This window comes from Panthera pardus, unplaced genomic scaffold, assembly GCF_024362965.1.
Source record: "Panthera pardus isolate Hobbes unplaced genomic scaffold, ASM2436296v1 HiC_scaffold_6, whole genome shotgun sequence".
NCBI classification, from domain to species: Eukaryota; Metazoa; Chordata; class Mammalia; order Carnivora; family Felidae; genus Panthera; species Panthera pardus.
The window spans coordinates 130235222-130249378 of NW_026526991.1; the positions used below are offsets into that span (position 1 = coordinate 130235222).

Sequence of the window (14157 nt, forward strand, 5' to 3'; positions counted from 1 at the left end):
TGATGGTGGTTGTACAACTTTGTGAATCTACTAAAAACCACTGACTAGCATACTTTGAATGGGTGAACCGTGTGGTATATGAATGACACCTCAGTACAGCTGTCACATACTGAAAAACAACAGCAGCAGCAAGCAAGGCCGGGGGCTGGTGGCTCATGTGGAGGAGGGAGGAAAGCCAGAGGCCCAGCAGTGGGGGTCCCCGGTGCTTTTGGAAAGCGGCATTTGCTAACTCAGCACCAAAGAACTAAGATAGGAAGTGAGGACAAACGAAAACAGCAGCTTTCTCTGGAAGAAACGAACTGAAGAAAACTCCAGTTTGTGCTAGTGTTTGGAAGGAAGTGGGCTCGCAGCAGAACATTTTTTTAAGTTTCTTTTCTATCAGTGGTGTTTGTTCTTTTCTATCAGCCAAATTGTGGCCAATTTGGGCTACAAATCTCCAGACCTATAAGAACTATGTAGAGAACCATACCTCGCCCATTCGACCCTGCCATGTTGGCATCAGGCAATGTCTGTCAGCCTCCCGGGGAAACACTGCTTTGCTTCAAGAACGTGAGAGTATATACTTTTCTCCCCTAATATGTATACTATGGTCGTGAAGAAATAATCTCTACTATATTCAAACCAGAAAATTCAAAATGCTAAATCTACTTAAGTAATTGCCACGCGTGCTATATGTGTCTCCTGTGAGAAAGGCAAAGTCCTGGTGTTGCTGACGTCTGTACTCTCCTACATGAAGAAGACAGGAGAAAGGTCTGCCTAGTCCCAGCGGAGCTCTGAGAGGAACATCCAGATAAGCTGGATGAGAGACTTTGAAGATCTTATTTAAGATCTTATTTTAATCTCTACACCCCACCTGGGGCTTGAACTTACAACCCCGAGATCAAGAGTCAAATGTTCTACCAACTGAGCCAGCCAGGTGCCATGGATGGCGGACTTTTATAACGAAAGTTACCAACAGTTCTAAAAGTCAACAATCCTCGATACACCTATGGGAGTGCCGATTTGGGACACAAGTTTCATTCTGGGGGGAGTGTGGAGCGGAAAAAAAAAAACCCTCTGTTTGGCTGAACAAGAAAGTTGAGGAGCCCTACTCCTACTAAAATAACGCCTGCCTATAACACTACTGAATTAATTAAGTTCTGAGGCTTTTTTCTTTTAAACAAAGAAATGTGGCTTGACTACTGCAGACTGAGACAATTGTGGTAACTCCTCATGAGGGAGAAAAAAGAAGTAGTAGAACTCTATTCTAGACAAAAAGAAAGTCATGGACAAGATTACGATGGCTAAAAATATTCTTGAAGTGAACCAAGATCTCTTCACGGCCAGTCTCTTAGGTGGGCAGGCCTAGAGTAGTTGTTTTGGCTGAGTGTGAAGTGATGTTCACATTTTCTTTTTACACACACCAAAAATGACCTTCCAGATGCTTGAGTCAGGCTTTGCTGATTTAATAATCTAAGCTGATGAGAGACATCCCCTCCTGCCCCCCACCCCCCCCCCCACCGTCCCACAGCTGAGGCAGAACAGGGGCAGAGAGCAGCACAGAGAAATCAGCCTCTGTGGCCTTCCCGACATGGCTTTAAACGCCGTGCTTACCTTGGCAATCTCCTAAGAAAGACCATAAGTGCCCTGGCGTTCCCCGCAGTCCAGTCTAAGGGCTTAATTATGGTTATCTCTACCCAGGCACCCTGGTGATTCTGCACCAGGGCTAACTCAAGCCTGTACTTCTGGCCGGAAAGAGACACAAACAAACCAGCACGGGAGGAGATGTGTGCACGGTTTTGATTACAGATCTAAAGAACCATGGCTTCGAAGGATTACAGCTGGGCTCCCTGGCGGCCTTAAGCTTCCTTCAAGAGGCAGTATTATAAAGAAGTTCCAATAGGACGGACCCGCCTCGCGTGCCTGGTATCGTGTGCCCTCCCAGATCCCTTCTGAAACCCGTCACGCTGTCCCAGGACTTCACACTTGCCGCTGAATTGCGAGTTTCCGAAAAGATGAAAACCATGTCGTACTCCTCAACCGCGCTGTGCTCCTGTACGCAGCAGCCATTTATTAAACGTTTACTGAATTTAACTTTTATAAAAGCTATGCAAGCTTTGTCGTAAAATGGCTGCTTCGACCAGCAAGTTGTGGGCTCAGCGAGGCTAAGGATCCAGAATGGCAAGGAAGATGGGGTTACTGCTGACCAGTCTGCCTCTCCTTTCTATCCTCTGTTGTTTCCTCTCCTTGAAATCATCCAGCCCCTGCTGTGTCCAGTCGCTGTGCTTGACCCTGTCTTCACCCGTCCCAGCCACGCAGACAGTGTTCACTGCTCTACCTTCTTATTCCATGAAGATCGGGTGAGGCCAAAAGGCATCAAAGGCTTTTGGAGAAGGAAGGGCGTAATCAGGAGCTGGCAAATGCTGTCTGATCACAGACTTGTTATGTGACTCTAGGGCCACAACATGTGTTAGCTCAGGGAGAAGGGAGGGTTTCAGGACAGTTCACTGAGTAGTAAATCTCCAAACAAACCCAGGAATGAATAGGGATCACTGTTTTTGCCCAAGGTGGAGATAAAAATGAACAAGGGGTATGCTTGGGAATTCGAGATGTTTCCAGCCCGCCCTCAAAGAAATATGTGCATTAAAAAGTCTCTTAAGAGCTGTGGGTATTAAGAGTTTCCCACTCTGTTCAACCAGCCAGTCACCTTCTGTCCTAGAGAGAGCTCCAGGAGGCCTGCCGGCTGCAGGACCACATACAGAAGGGGCACCCAAGCACAGCAGCAGGAAGCAGCCTCTGTCCCTGGCACCCAGGGCAGTTTTGTGAGACATATGCTCCAGAAGCCAGCCCGACGGGGTTAAGACTACAGGGAACCCTACACCCAAAGCTTCCTCTGTCCCCTTAAACAGCCATCATTGCTGAACGTCTCCAAATTCTTCTTGAAATTTTTATTCTGGATCTGTATCACCTACCGAGGTAGCCAGTTCCAGAACCGCCTTACTTAACTTTGCAAAGACGCGCTGCCTTGTGTTGCACTGAGGCCATCCTGAAGTTTCAAAGGAAAAAACAAAACAGAAACACATTCGAAAGATTGCCTCTTACTCAAGTATTTCAGGATTTGGCCAATTTGTTCTTGTTCTAGCTATGCCTTCCATTAAATAAAGCATTCAGAGGAAGAATTCCTTACAAGAAAAACAAAATACACATACAAATACAACTAGCCCTTTGATGATAAAGACCACATCCTTTGCCTTCTTGGAATGGCCCTGGTCATGGCGGTGGCCGTGTGGGGAGCCACAACAATCCTATTTAAGCAGCTACTTTAATTTCTAGCTTGCACTGGCTCAGAAGGAAAGTTTCTAAAGGGTAGAGATCTGTTATACCCCAGGCAACCCCTCAGCTAGTGTGTGAAAACTTTAGGATACTCTAACATCAGGCATTAATGTTTTATCTTCTTTCAAAAATAATCCTTGCTTACAAAAGAAATGCTTCTATAAATCGGAACTAGGTTATCTCTTATTTAAAGAGCCCTCCAAGAGGCGCATTTAACACCATACAACTTAGAGGCTTAAAAGCACTGTCCTTACTAGTCTTTTTGAGGTCAGGGATTAAGCAAGCAGAGAAACTACCATGGTTGATTCTCATTCTAAAAAAGATGAGCATTTTAAGGTCTTTTTGACCTGATGACTTAGAATAAACACATATAGCTCCTTTCCACATTTAGACTCCCCAAAAGTTCACAAATTTTTCAATAGTGTAGCTGGTTCTGGTGAAAGGGGCTGGCTGCTAATATATTGCTTTTGTGTGAAAGTCAAGTGCTGCACAGTTGTTTAGAAAACTTCAGTTCCATTTAAAGTGAAATGCCAGGGTGCCTGGGTGGCTCAGTTGGCTGAGCATCCAACTCTTGATTTCAGCTCAGGTCATGATCCCAGGGTCGTGGGAGTGTGTCCCATGTCAGGCTCTGTGCTGACAGTGTGGAGCCTGCTTGAGATTCTCTCCCTCTCCCTCTGCCCCTCTCCCCTGCTCATGTTCTCGCTTTAAAAAAAAAAAAATGAGGGGCGCCTGGGTGGCTAAGTCGGTTAAGTGTCCGACTTCGGCTCAGGTCATGATCTCACAGTTCGTGGGTTCAAGCCCCACGTTGGGCTCTGTGCTGACAGCTCCGAGCCTGGAGCCTGCTTCGGATTCTGCGTCTCCCTCTTTCTCTGCCCCTCCACTGCTCACGCTCTGTCTCTCTCAAATATAAACAAACATTAAAAAATGAAAAAAAAAAAAAAAGAAATGCCTAAAAATTGAAAAAAAATTTTCAGGGTGCTGGTTCTAAGGCAAATGCACAAATGTGAGGTAACAACTGAGGACAACTACTGTTGGCTCGATGATCTCCCACAAGGGAAAGTGCTTGAAAACAGGCAGGGGTCCACACAGAAGGCACTGAAACAGGACTGGGACGTGTCCACCAACAGGCAGAAATGGGTAGTCAAGTGGGGTATGTGGCAGAGCTATGTGGTCACGCCCATATCATGAGAATTTGATTTTTTTAATGTTTAGTTTTGAGAGAGAGAGACACACACACACACACAGCACAAGCGGGGGAAGGCAGAGAGACAGGGAGACACAGAATCTGAAGCAGGCTCCAGGCCCTGAGCTGTCAGCACAGAGCCCAATGCGGGGCTCGAACTCACAAACCATGAGATCATGACCTGAGCTGAAACCAAGAGTCAGAGGCTTAACTGACTGAGCCACCCAGGTGCCCCAATTTAATTTTTTTAAGTTTATTTTGAGAGGGAGTGAGAGAGAGCAGGGGAGGGGCAGAGAGAGAGAGAGAGAGAGAGAGAGAGAGAGAAAGAGAATCCCAAGCAGGCTTCCTGCTGTCAGCACAGAGCCCGATGTAGGGCTTGAACTCACAAACCATGAGATCATGACCTGAGCCGAAACCAAGAGTCCAACGCTTAACTGACTGAGCCACCCAGGCACCCAAGAATATAATTTAATTGTGCACTTCCTGAAAGTAGAACCTATCACGCTGTGCCCACAATTATCCTCCACTAGGTATAGTGACGGGCACTGGGGGGAGCAGAGATGCGTCAGACACATCACCGTGCTGCTTCAGGACATTACCAGATTGAAAAGAACTGTGGAGGGCAGGCATTCTTTAAATTCAGTTCAAAGCGATGCCCCAGGGGGAGACTGCCAGAATTAGGAACTTTGCGAGATGCTGGGGGAAGGGGTGTTTTCCCTTTAGTCTCATCCCAAAGAAAAAAATCTGAAGACTACTAATGAGACAGAGATACCAAATCCAACAAGAGGCAGCAGGATGAAGCGGAATCACATGCAGCCTGGAAGCTACAAGGGCGCCTGCCAAAGAGGCTGGTGTTAGTAAGCCCGATTACGTGCTGGCCAGTTCGTCCTTACGGTGTCCCTTGGAAAGAATTATTGTCCCATCACCCTCTTTTTAACTAATGAAGAAAGTAACTAATGGACAAATTCACTGAATAACTTATCCCAGGTTACAAAGGAGACAAAGTTGAATGTGAACTTGGGCTTGTCTCTAATGCCCTTGTGTTTATTACTATCCTGAGCTGATTTTTAGGATACAGACTGGTTAGTAAAAAAGAAAGTAACTTTAAACATGCATAAGGATTTTTTTTTTTTGAGAGAAATTATAAGTATACTGGAGAATGTCCTGCTGATGCCTATTCAACCTCACCATAAAACCTTGCAGGCCAATGCTGACAGCTCATAAATCTTTATTAGAGGTAGTTAATGTTGTCCTCACTTCCCCCACCTTGACCTCCTGATACTTATAAATGTAAGATTCACCTTTTGAATCTAATGATATATATATATTTTTTTGATGTTTATTTATTTTTGAGAGAGACAGAGACAGAATGCGAGTGGGCTAGGGGCAGAGCGAGAGAGAGACACAGAAGCAGAGGTAGGCTCCAGGCTCTGAACTGTCAGCACAGAGCCAGAGGTGGGGCTCGAACCCACAAGCTGTGAGATCATGACCTGAGCCAAAGGTGGACACTCATCCGACCGAGCCACCCAGGCGTGTGATATTTCTACTATATTACTAAAAATGGCCATGGCAGGGGCGCATGGGTGGCTCAGTCAGTTAAGCATCTGACTCTTGATCTTGGCTCAGGTCATGATCTCTCACTTTGTGGGTTCGAGCCCCGCATCAGGCTCTGTGCTGATAGTGTGAAGCCTGCTTGGGATTCTGTCTCCTTCTCTCTTCCCCTCCCCAACTTGTGCGCTCACTCTCTCTCTCTCTCAAAATAAACATAAAATAAATACCCATGACAAAAGGCTTCAAAATAAGTCACTTCTCTTTGTGACTCTGGGACTGATACTTAATCGTATCCCTTAATAGGGACACTTAAGAGTACCTCCCTTCAAACAAGAGCTTTTATCCCTGAAGATGTATTCCTGTATATGACATCCTGACAAAGCGTCAACATGGCGCATAGTCTCCCAATTTGCCAGATGACAGACCTTAACGTCCCGTCTGCCTATACCTACGTTCTATGGAAAGTTGTAGTTTCTATGGCAGTATCTTGTAAACTCCTGAGTTCACTTTACAGACTTGCTTCTTCCAGTAAAGACACCATGCAGGTACTCTGGTAGCCGTGATCCCTCCAAGAGGCCCTTTTTCATCTTCTTCTAAGCCTTCTAAGCCTGGGTGATGATGCACCACCCAGATCACCTGCTGGGAATAAAGGACATGTTCCCCTATCTGTTGGCTGTGCACCTGGAAGGTGGCCCCCAGCTGCCAGTCAATCACACACACAAGAGAGACAGAAGGTAGTGGAGCAAAGTCATTTCCTGCCACTCCTCATGGGACATAGAGGTCACTCGAGTCCTGTATGTCTTTGGAGCATGTGAGTGTGAGCCACCCTTAAGACTTGATGAAAGAGGGCATTAACTGGTTAGCATGAAGAGTGACCCTATGTGACCAGGACAGAGATTCAAACACAGCAGCTTTCCTTTCTGAAATTCAGAGCACTTGACATGCGTGGGATTGTGGTCTCTCCTAGGAGGAGATGGAGGGGGGTTCTTTATTATTTCATTCTCCTACAAAAGAGGCCATGCTACGAAGCAAGCTAAGAGACTCAAGTTCAACAAGAAAATAATTCAAATACCCTGACTGCTAACATGCTACACCCATTTCTTTAGCTACCATGGGGCGTCTGAGAAAACTCTACACTGTTTCCCATCACCACTGGCACAGGTGGTCCCGTAGACTATAGGACCTAAGTCACCACCTCAAGTCCTAGAAATACCGTCTACAGGGGCATCTGGGTGGCTTAGTCGGTTGAGCGTCTGACTTTTGATTTTCACTCAAGTCATGATCCCAGGGTCGTGGTATTGAGCCCCGTGTTGGGCTCTGTGCTAAGCATGGAGACTGCTTAAGATTTTCTCTCTCCCTCTCCCTAGCTTGTGCACTCTGTCTCTTTAAAATAAAAAAAAAAAATGGGGGTGCCTGAGTGGCTCAGTCAGTTGAGCATCTGGCTTCAGCTCAGGTCATGATCTCACTGTGAGTTCAAGCCCCATGTCTGGCTCTGTGCTGACAGCTCGGAGCCTGGAGCCTGCTTCAGATTCTGTGTCTCCCTCTCTCTCTGCCCCTCCCCTGCGTGCACTCTGTCTCTCTCCCTCTCAAAAATAAATAAACATAAAAAAAATTAAGAAAAAGAATTTTTTTAGTATTAAAAAAAAAAAGAAACACCATCTACCAAGCAGGCTGCTTCGTGATACTTTGGAGCATACACTCTGCTAATTACTGCCAAGTTCATCTGTCATTTCTACATACTTCTCCATTATTAAGGACTTCTAGTTTCCTGGATATTCAGAGAGTAATTTGTACTATATTTTTTCTTCTGGTGAATGAAATCAGATAACATTTCACGTTACTATGATGGTTTAAGAGAACATACAAGTAGGAGTCTATAAATTCTATCATTACTATTAACTGCTCTCTACACCATATGAATCTTATATTCAACACAACTGGGGTTAATTTTAGGGCTGAAGGAAGTTCTGCTCCCACTAGAAGGGCCTGAGATAAACAACAGAGACCATTCGCAGTGCGGCCAACATTAACTCGCTCCTGTCCTTCCCTCTATGAAAACAAACGTCTCTCTCCTGCAACATGAGTATCTTGAGGGGCAAGGGGTGCAGACGGGTCACCTTTAAAGCTAAATGTCCTTTCTGTGAACGTCCCCAAAGCTTTCTCAGGCTGTGTAAGGGCCTGGATCCTGAGAGAGATGGATACAAAAGCACTTGTATTTGCAAAGAGGTAAAAATCCGCTTCGAAGTGAATTTGCTTTGCCCCGTGAGGCCTTCTCTCCTTTCAACCCTCCGCGAGCTGAACGGCAGCAGGCCCCCGCCGGTGTCCTACGGCCTTCGGGGCAGGGTCCTCTCGGCGGCCGGGTCACCGGCCACCGCTGCGAGATCCGCCTGGCTGCCGAGCAAGGCTCGGCATCTGTGCAGACCCTACGACGATGACGAATCAGATGCCACCTGACAGAGCACGGATGCGGAGCTAGCGAACCCAAGAGGATGCCCCGAGACGTGCCTCCGGGAGGCGGGGGGCCGGCACAGAATCAGCCAGCCGCCGCGGCGGAGCCAACAGTCACTCACCAGCGTGACACTCCTGGAGCGGGAACCGCTGCTTCCGCTCTCCAAGCTGCCCCCTCGGCTCAGGTCGCCGAGCCTGCCGCCGGGTGACGCGTCCGGCTCCATCTCCGAAGACTCTGACTGCTGGCGGCTAACAGGCATCCCCGCGGACCCCCGGGCCCCCGGGCCGCTCACAGGGAGTGGGGAAGGGGCCCGCGTCCCATGCTGAAGCAGCAGCTACCTGTGGAGAAATGGAGCACAGGCGGACAGGGTTAGGGGGCCCGGGCCTCAGTCCCAAGAGAAAAGGCTGGGCGTGGGTCACGGTCATCCGGGTTCGCAGCCTCGACCATCAAGACGAAGGGAATCAGGGGCGCCTGGGTGGCTCAGTTGGTTAAGCATCAGGCTCAGGTCATGATCTCATGGGTCGTGAGTTTGAGCCCCGCATCGGGCTCTTTGCTGACAGCGTGGAGCCTGCTTGGGATTCTCTCCCTCTCTCTCTGCCCCTCCCCTGCTCTCTCTCTCTCTCTCTAAAAATAAATAAACTCTAAAAACACAAAGGGAATTATGAGCCCCTAAGTTAATTTTTGTTTGCTCATTTTCATTTCTCCTTTATATACCTTTCCATTAGGAAGATGTAAGAATCATTTTTAATAGACTTTATTTTTATTAAAAATTTTAAAATTATTATGTTGCTTTAGAGAGAGAGAGAGAGAGAGAGAGAGAGAGAGGCAGAGCATGAGTTGGGGAGGGACAGAAAGGGAGGGAGACACAGAATCCAATGCAGGCTCCAGGCTCTGAGCTGTCAGCACAGAGCCTGACATGGGGCTCAAACCCATGAACCGTGAAGTCATGACCTGAGCTGAAGTCGGACACTCAACCGACTGAGCCACCCAGGCACCCCAATTTATTTACTTTTTTAATGTTTACTTTTGAGAGAGAGAGAGAGAGAGAGAGAGAGGGAGGGAGACAGAGCACAAGTGGGGGAGGGGCAGAGAGCCAGGAAGAGAATCCTTTTTAAGGAAAAGATGGATGGATGCACTAACAATGACTTTGGTGCTGGAAATTTGATAGAGTAATGTTCTGAGCCCCTCCTTTATACCTAGGGCCAGCACTTTCATGCACCTTCACACTCAGATTCAGGATTTCCCTGTGCTGATTATTGATTCTAGTCTTTTCTACCTCAGACACCACAAAATTATGGTTCCTTTTCAGCTTCACTGCAGTTCAGAATTGAGCAGAGTGACAAGAGTTAGGAAGTTGTGAAAGGAAGTCTGGTGACATCTCTGAGATTCTAGACTCTCTGGAGGCTGTGATGCTCTTGCAATTTCTACATAAGATACTAAGGTACCTTAAGTTAACACAACAAGGAAGTTCATATTTTTACTTTCAGGAACAAAGACATTGAAATTCCCCCTATCAGCCCCTTAGTTTCATACTCTGACTCTTTTAGCAGGAAATTCAGCTCAGTCTCTGAACAATGGACAATTGAGTTCAACAAAACCTTCTAGAAGACCAAACAAGATTAATAGGGAATAAGGGAGTAAGCCTCTTGTGGAGGCTTATGGCAAGTGGAGAGATACAAGCCCACGTTCTTCCTTCCTAAACTGAAAATACTGCCAGGTGGCCTCACAAGCCCCTTTAAGAATACTGAGGGGTACGTGAGCTCAGAGATCCATCAGCACAACTGTGTGTGTGTGTGTGTGTGTCCGCGCACACGCTTGCGTGTGTGTTCATTTTTAATAGAAACATGAACATCTGTGGAGAAAGCTCAATCAGTACTGAACACCTTTAGGTGGACTTTGTCACTTTAAGACCTCAAAAATTACGGGGCACCTAGGTGGCTCAGTCAGTTAAGCGTCCAACTTTGGCTCAGGTCATGATGTTGCAGTTAGTGGGTTTGAGCCCCGCATCAGGTTCTGGAGCCTGCTTCAGATTCTGTGTCCCCCTCTCTCTCTGCCCTTCCCCTGCTCACTCTCTCTCTCAAAAATAAATAAACGTTTAAAAAACTAAAAACACTTCAAAAATTACTGTGAGATCTTTTAGGGAAATCCCAAAGGTGTTAGAACAGCTCAAAAATGGAACTAGTCCTCTTGGTTTCTCTTCATTCTTCAGGTGAATCAGCCCAACTCAACTGGCAATTTAAGAGCAAGGCTAGGGAACAGAAGATTCTGGGCATATATGTACTTTTTGAAAGTTGGCCATTATTCCAAATGTTAAAACAAAAAGACTTAAGAAAACGTTAAAAGTTTAAAAATTTTTTAATAGTAAGCAAGCCTCAACAATACACAGACTTTATCTAAACTGTCCACACAGCCAGTAACATTCCCCATCGCTGGGACCGTGAGTAGCCAGGGCCTGGGTGAGGTGGGCAGGAAATGCGAGAAGACACGCGGATGCTTCGATTCTTTCTGATCTGCACATTCCTACCCACTGACTCTGCTCTAGTTCCTTCCTGAACTACAGTTAAGTCATGCTCCAAGGAAAGGAGGGAGATGTGGGTCACTAACTTCCCCAGACACAACAGGGGGATGCAAGATGGGCCAGTGAGATGCTGATTCAGCCCCACGTGAGGCAGGAACCGGGTGGAATTGCCTCGTCCACGGGGAAAGGTCTGGAATTTCGTGCTTGTGCGCAGTAAGAGCAGCATCTGAGGCGCTCACAGGACGGCGGGAGGGTGCTAACTTAGCACGCCACTCGAGAGCAGACCTCTCTCTTGTGTTCCTACACTTTTAAAAGCTATTCTGACATGGTAAAACTATAACCTTGAGACTTTGACAAATTACTGTCTTGAAAGAACAGGAGGAAGCTAACCAGCATTCCCCGGAAGGCAGAGGTTGTCGGGGAGAGAGTGAAAACCCTGGTCTGATGTCCTTCACAGGCTCAATGTGGCAATCTTCTGTGGTCTCCGAAGGATTAAGAACGAGGGGCTCCCTGGTCCTAGTTCCCTAGCAACTGAAATATGAAATCCATGGCAGTCCGTGGTGGAGAGAGCTAAGTTTTCTGAAGAGGAAGGGCAAAGAAGCAGCCCTCTCTCTTTCTCCAGTCTGGCCTGGAAAGGGGATGGAAGGAGAGAAGTAGCACGTCACACAGGGCAGACAGGTTTGACGGGAGTGACCACAGCTAGGAGTCCGGGATGGTCATTACCACCCTAAAATATTTAGCCTCCTTGTCCAACCATGGGTTCACTCTGGGCTTGCAAACAGCGTACTTCACAACAACGGAGACTAAGAGACCCCACAGATGAAGAAGCTTCTACCAGAGGAGCAGAACCAGCCTTGCTGAGAAGTCCCGACAGGCCCAACACCACAGGAGCAGGAATTTGAGACACGTGTGCTCATTTCCTGTTTATTCTCTCATACCTCCTGCGCTTATCTCTCATTATTTACTAGTTACGTCCTTCTCTGGAGAGGTCTAGTATATCAGTTGAGCAGAGAGAAGGAGGTCAAGGCCACAACTGATCTACAGTCTTAGTAAATCTCCATCTGCCAAGCATTGCGGGTGGGGAGGATGGGCTATTTGGGGTTGCGGGACCTGGTGGGGCTGGTGGGGCTGTGGGACTTAGGCAAGTGAACACCCTCCGGTGGGTGCACTGGAGACAAGGGAGGAAGGCAGCTCCTCTTCTTCATCTTCCCCACGCATTCCAGAAAGACCTACAATGACCTGGAGGCATCAAGCATGAAGCCCACCTTCACCGTCACCCCGCCCCATCTCAGTTCCAAATAGCTACAGTCAGGTGTACAGAACAGCCTCAGGAGCTAGGTCTTTCCATCATGCGTCCGAAAGCACCCCAACCTCCAAAGATGAATGATGCCAGTCAAAGCCCATCCACAGACGTGGTGACTTTTGGCTGTGGCACATACGCCCAGCTTGGGAGATGTCCCTGAGGCCTGCCCCTCCCCACCACTCGCCATCAACCAGCAGCCAGCCCTCCTGTACTTCTTCAGATGGATCCACCCCTTTTCTAGTCCCACCACCAAGTTTGGGACCAGTTTCCCCGGTGCCCACGTGATGGCAAAGCCAGCTAACTGCTGTCCTAGCTTCTCGATCTCCCTTCTTCCCTGTGCTGTTGCTGTGTTCTCACAGGATTAATGCTGGAACAGCACTTTGACCATTCTCCTAAAAGCAATCAACTTTAACCCATTCCCAAAAAGGCTTCATAATTCAAGTTTTTTCCCTACCAATCAATACATGCTTCAATTTGAGGCCTACCTTCCTCTCTGGCCTAAGCATATTCTTTAGATGTTTGCTATTTTCCTACTTCACAGTGAGCAGACAACAAATTGATGGGTAAGAGTCACCTTTTCCACAGAGGAACCTGATACAGGCACTGGTTTTTAATTCAGCGAGGTATCTGACCTAGACCTACTGAACGTATTTGTGAGGGTAAAGCCTGAGCATGTGTATTTTTTTCTGTTTTGAATGCTGCATATACTCACAATCCAATAAATAATCTATTTCAGGGGCAATAAAAGCAGTTATCAAGTTATTTTCCTAGTTCACCTAAGAGATGATATAAAGACTTTGAAACTGCTGTGGCCATAAGGCTGGAACAGAAAAACATGAGAGATTAAAGGGAAGGGATTTTGAAATTTTCGTGACTAACAGGCAGGGCGGGAGTACAGTTCAAGAACAAAAAGAGAAGTGAACCGTGGCCGCCAAAATGCGAAACAGACTAAGGACCAAAAACTGTCCACTGAACTCACCAACCAAGGTGACCTCATAAAGAGCTAGCAGTACAGAGACAGTCGAGCGGAAAGCACACGACAGCAGACCAACGCGGGGACGGAGGAGTGGGGTGCATGGTGAATTGTTTTAGAAGCTGGGGTGTGATGTCCGGAGCGGGGGTGGGTGAAATAGGTGATGGGGATTAAGGAGTGCACTTGTTGTGATGAGCGCCAAGTACAGGAAGCGCTGAATCACTGTATCATACACCTGAAACTAATTTAACACTGTATGTGAACTACCTGGAATTAAAATGTAAAAAGTTGAGGTGTGACAGGAAGGACAAAAAGGCAGTAGCTACAGGAACTACTGGGTTGGAGAAAGGTATTTTGACTCATTGGTTTTGTTTACCTATTTTGTTTTGCTTTTAGGACTAGGAGAAGCCTACTGATTAGCTACGAGGCGGTGGCGAGAGAAGGTAAGCAAAGCCCCACGGAGAAACCCGCATTTCCAGGGTCTGCTGGATGAGATAGCCTGGTTGGCCCGTTGAAATGGTTTTCAGATGCGGGATGCGGTATGAAAATACCTCCGAGGACCCTCTCTTCCTGGCAGAAGGAAACTGTCCCATCATACAAAATGACCAGGGTAACTTAAAAAAGAACCAAATTGAACTCTTTTTTTTTAAAGAAAAAAAATTCATAGCAATTTAAAAATTCAAGTGGATGGGGGTAAACAGAAGATTTAGCATAGCTAAAGTGTTGGACAAATTTAATATTGGGCATAATTTTTTATAAACGTCACAAAGGATGAGGGGAGAACTTCTTTTAACCCAAATTTAAGGTATCTATAAACAACTACAGCAAACATCACACTTAATGACAAAAACTACAGCGAACATCACTC

General features: G+C 46.9%; 1 protein-coding gene across 3 annotated transcripts in view; it reads right to left on the reverse strand.

Annotated features, from left to right (window-relative positions):
* The window catches only part of PROSER2 (proline and serine rich 2), a 44825-nt gene that overhangs the window by 15254 nt on the left and 15414 nt on the right, over positions 1-14157 (reverse strand). For all 3 annotated transcript variants that reach the window (XM_019460805.2, XM_019460803.2, XM_019460806.2), the window contains exon 2: positions 8617-8833. In XM_019460805.2, coding sequence (XP_019316350.2) covers positions 8617-8754 — 138 coding nt within the window. In that variant the 5' untranslated portion in view covers positions 8755-8833. The remainder of the gene's footprint in view (positions 1-8616; positions 8834-14157) is intronic.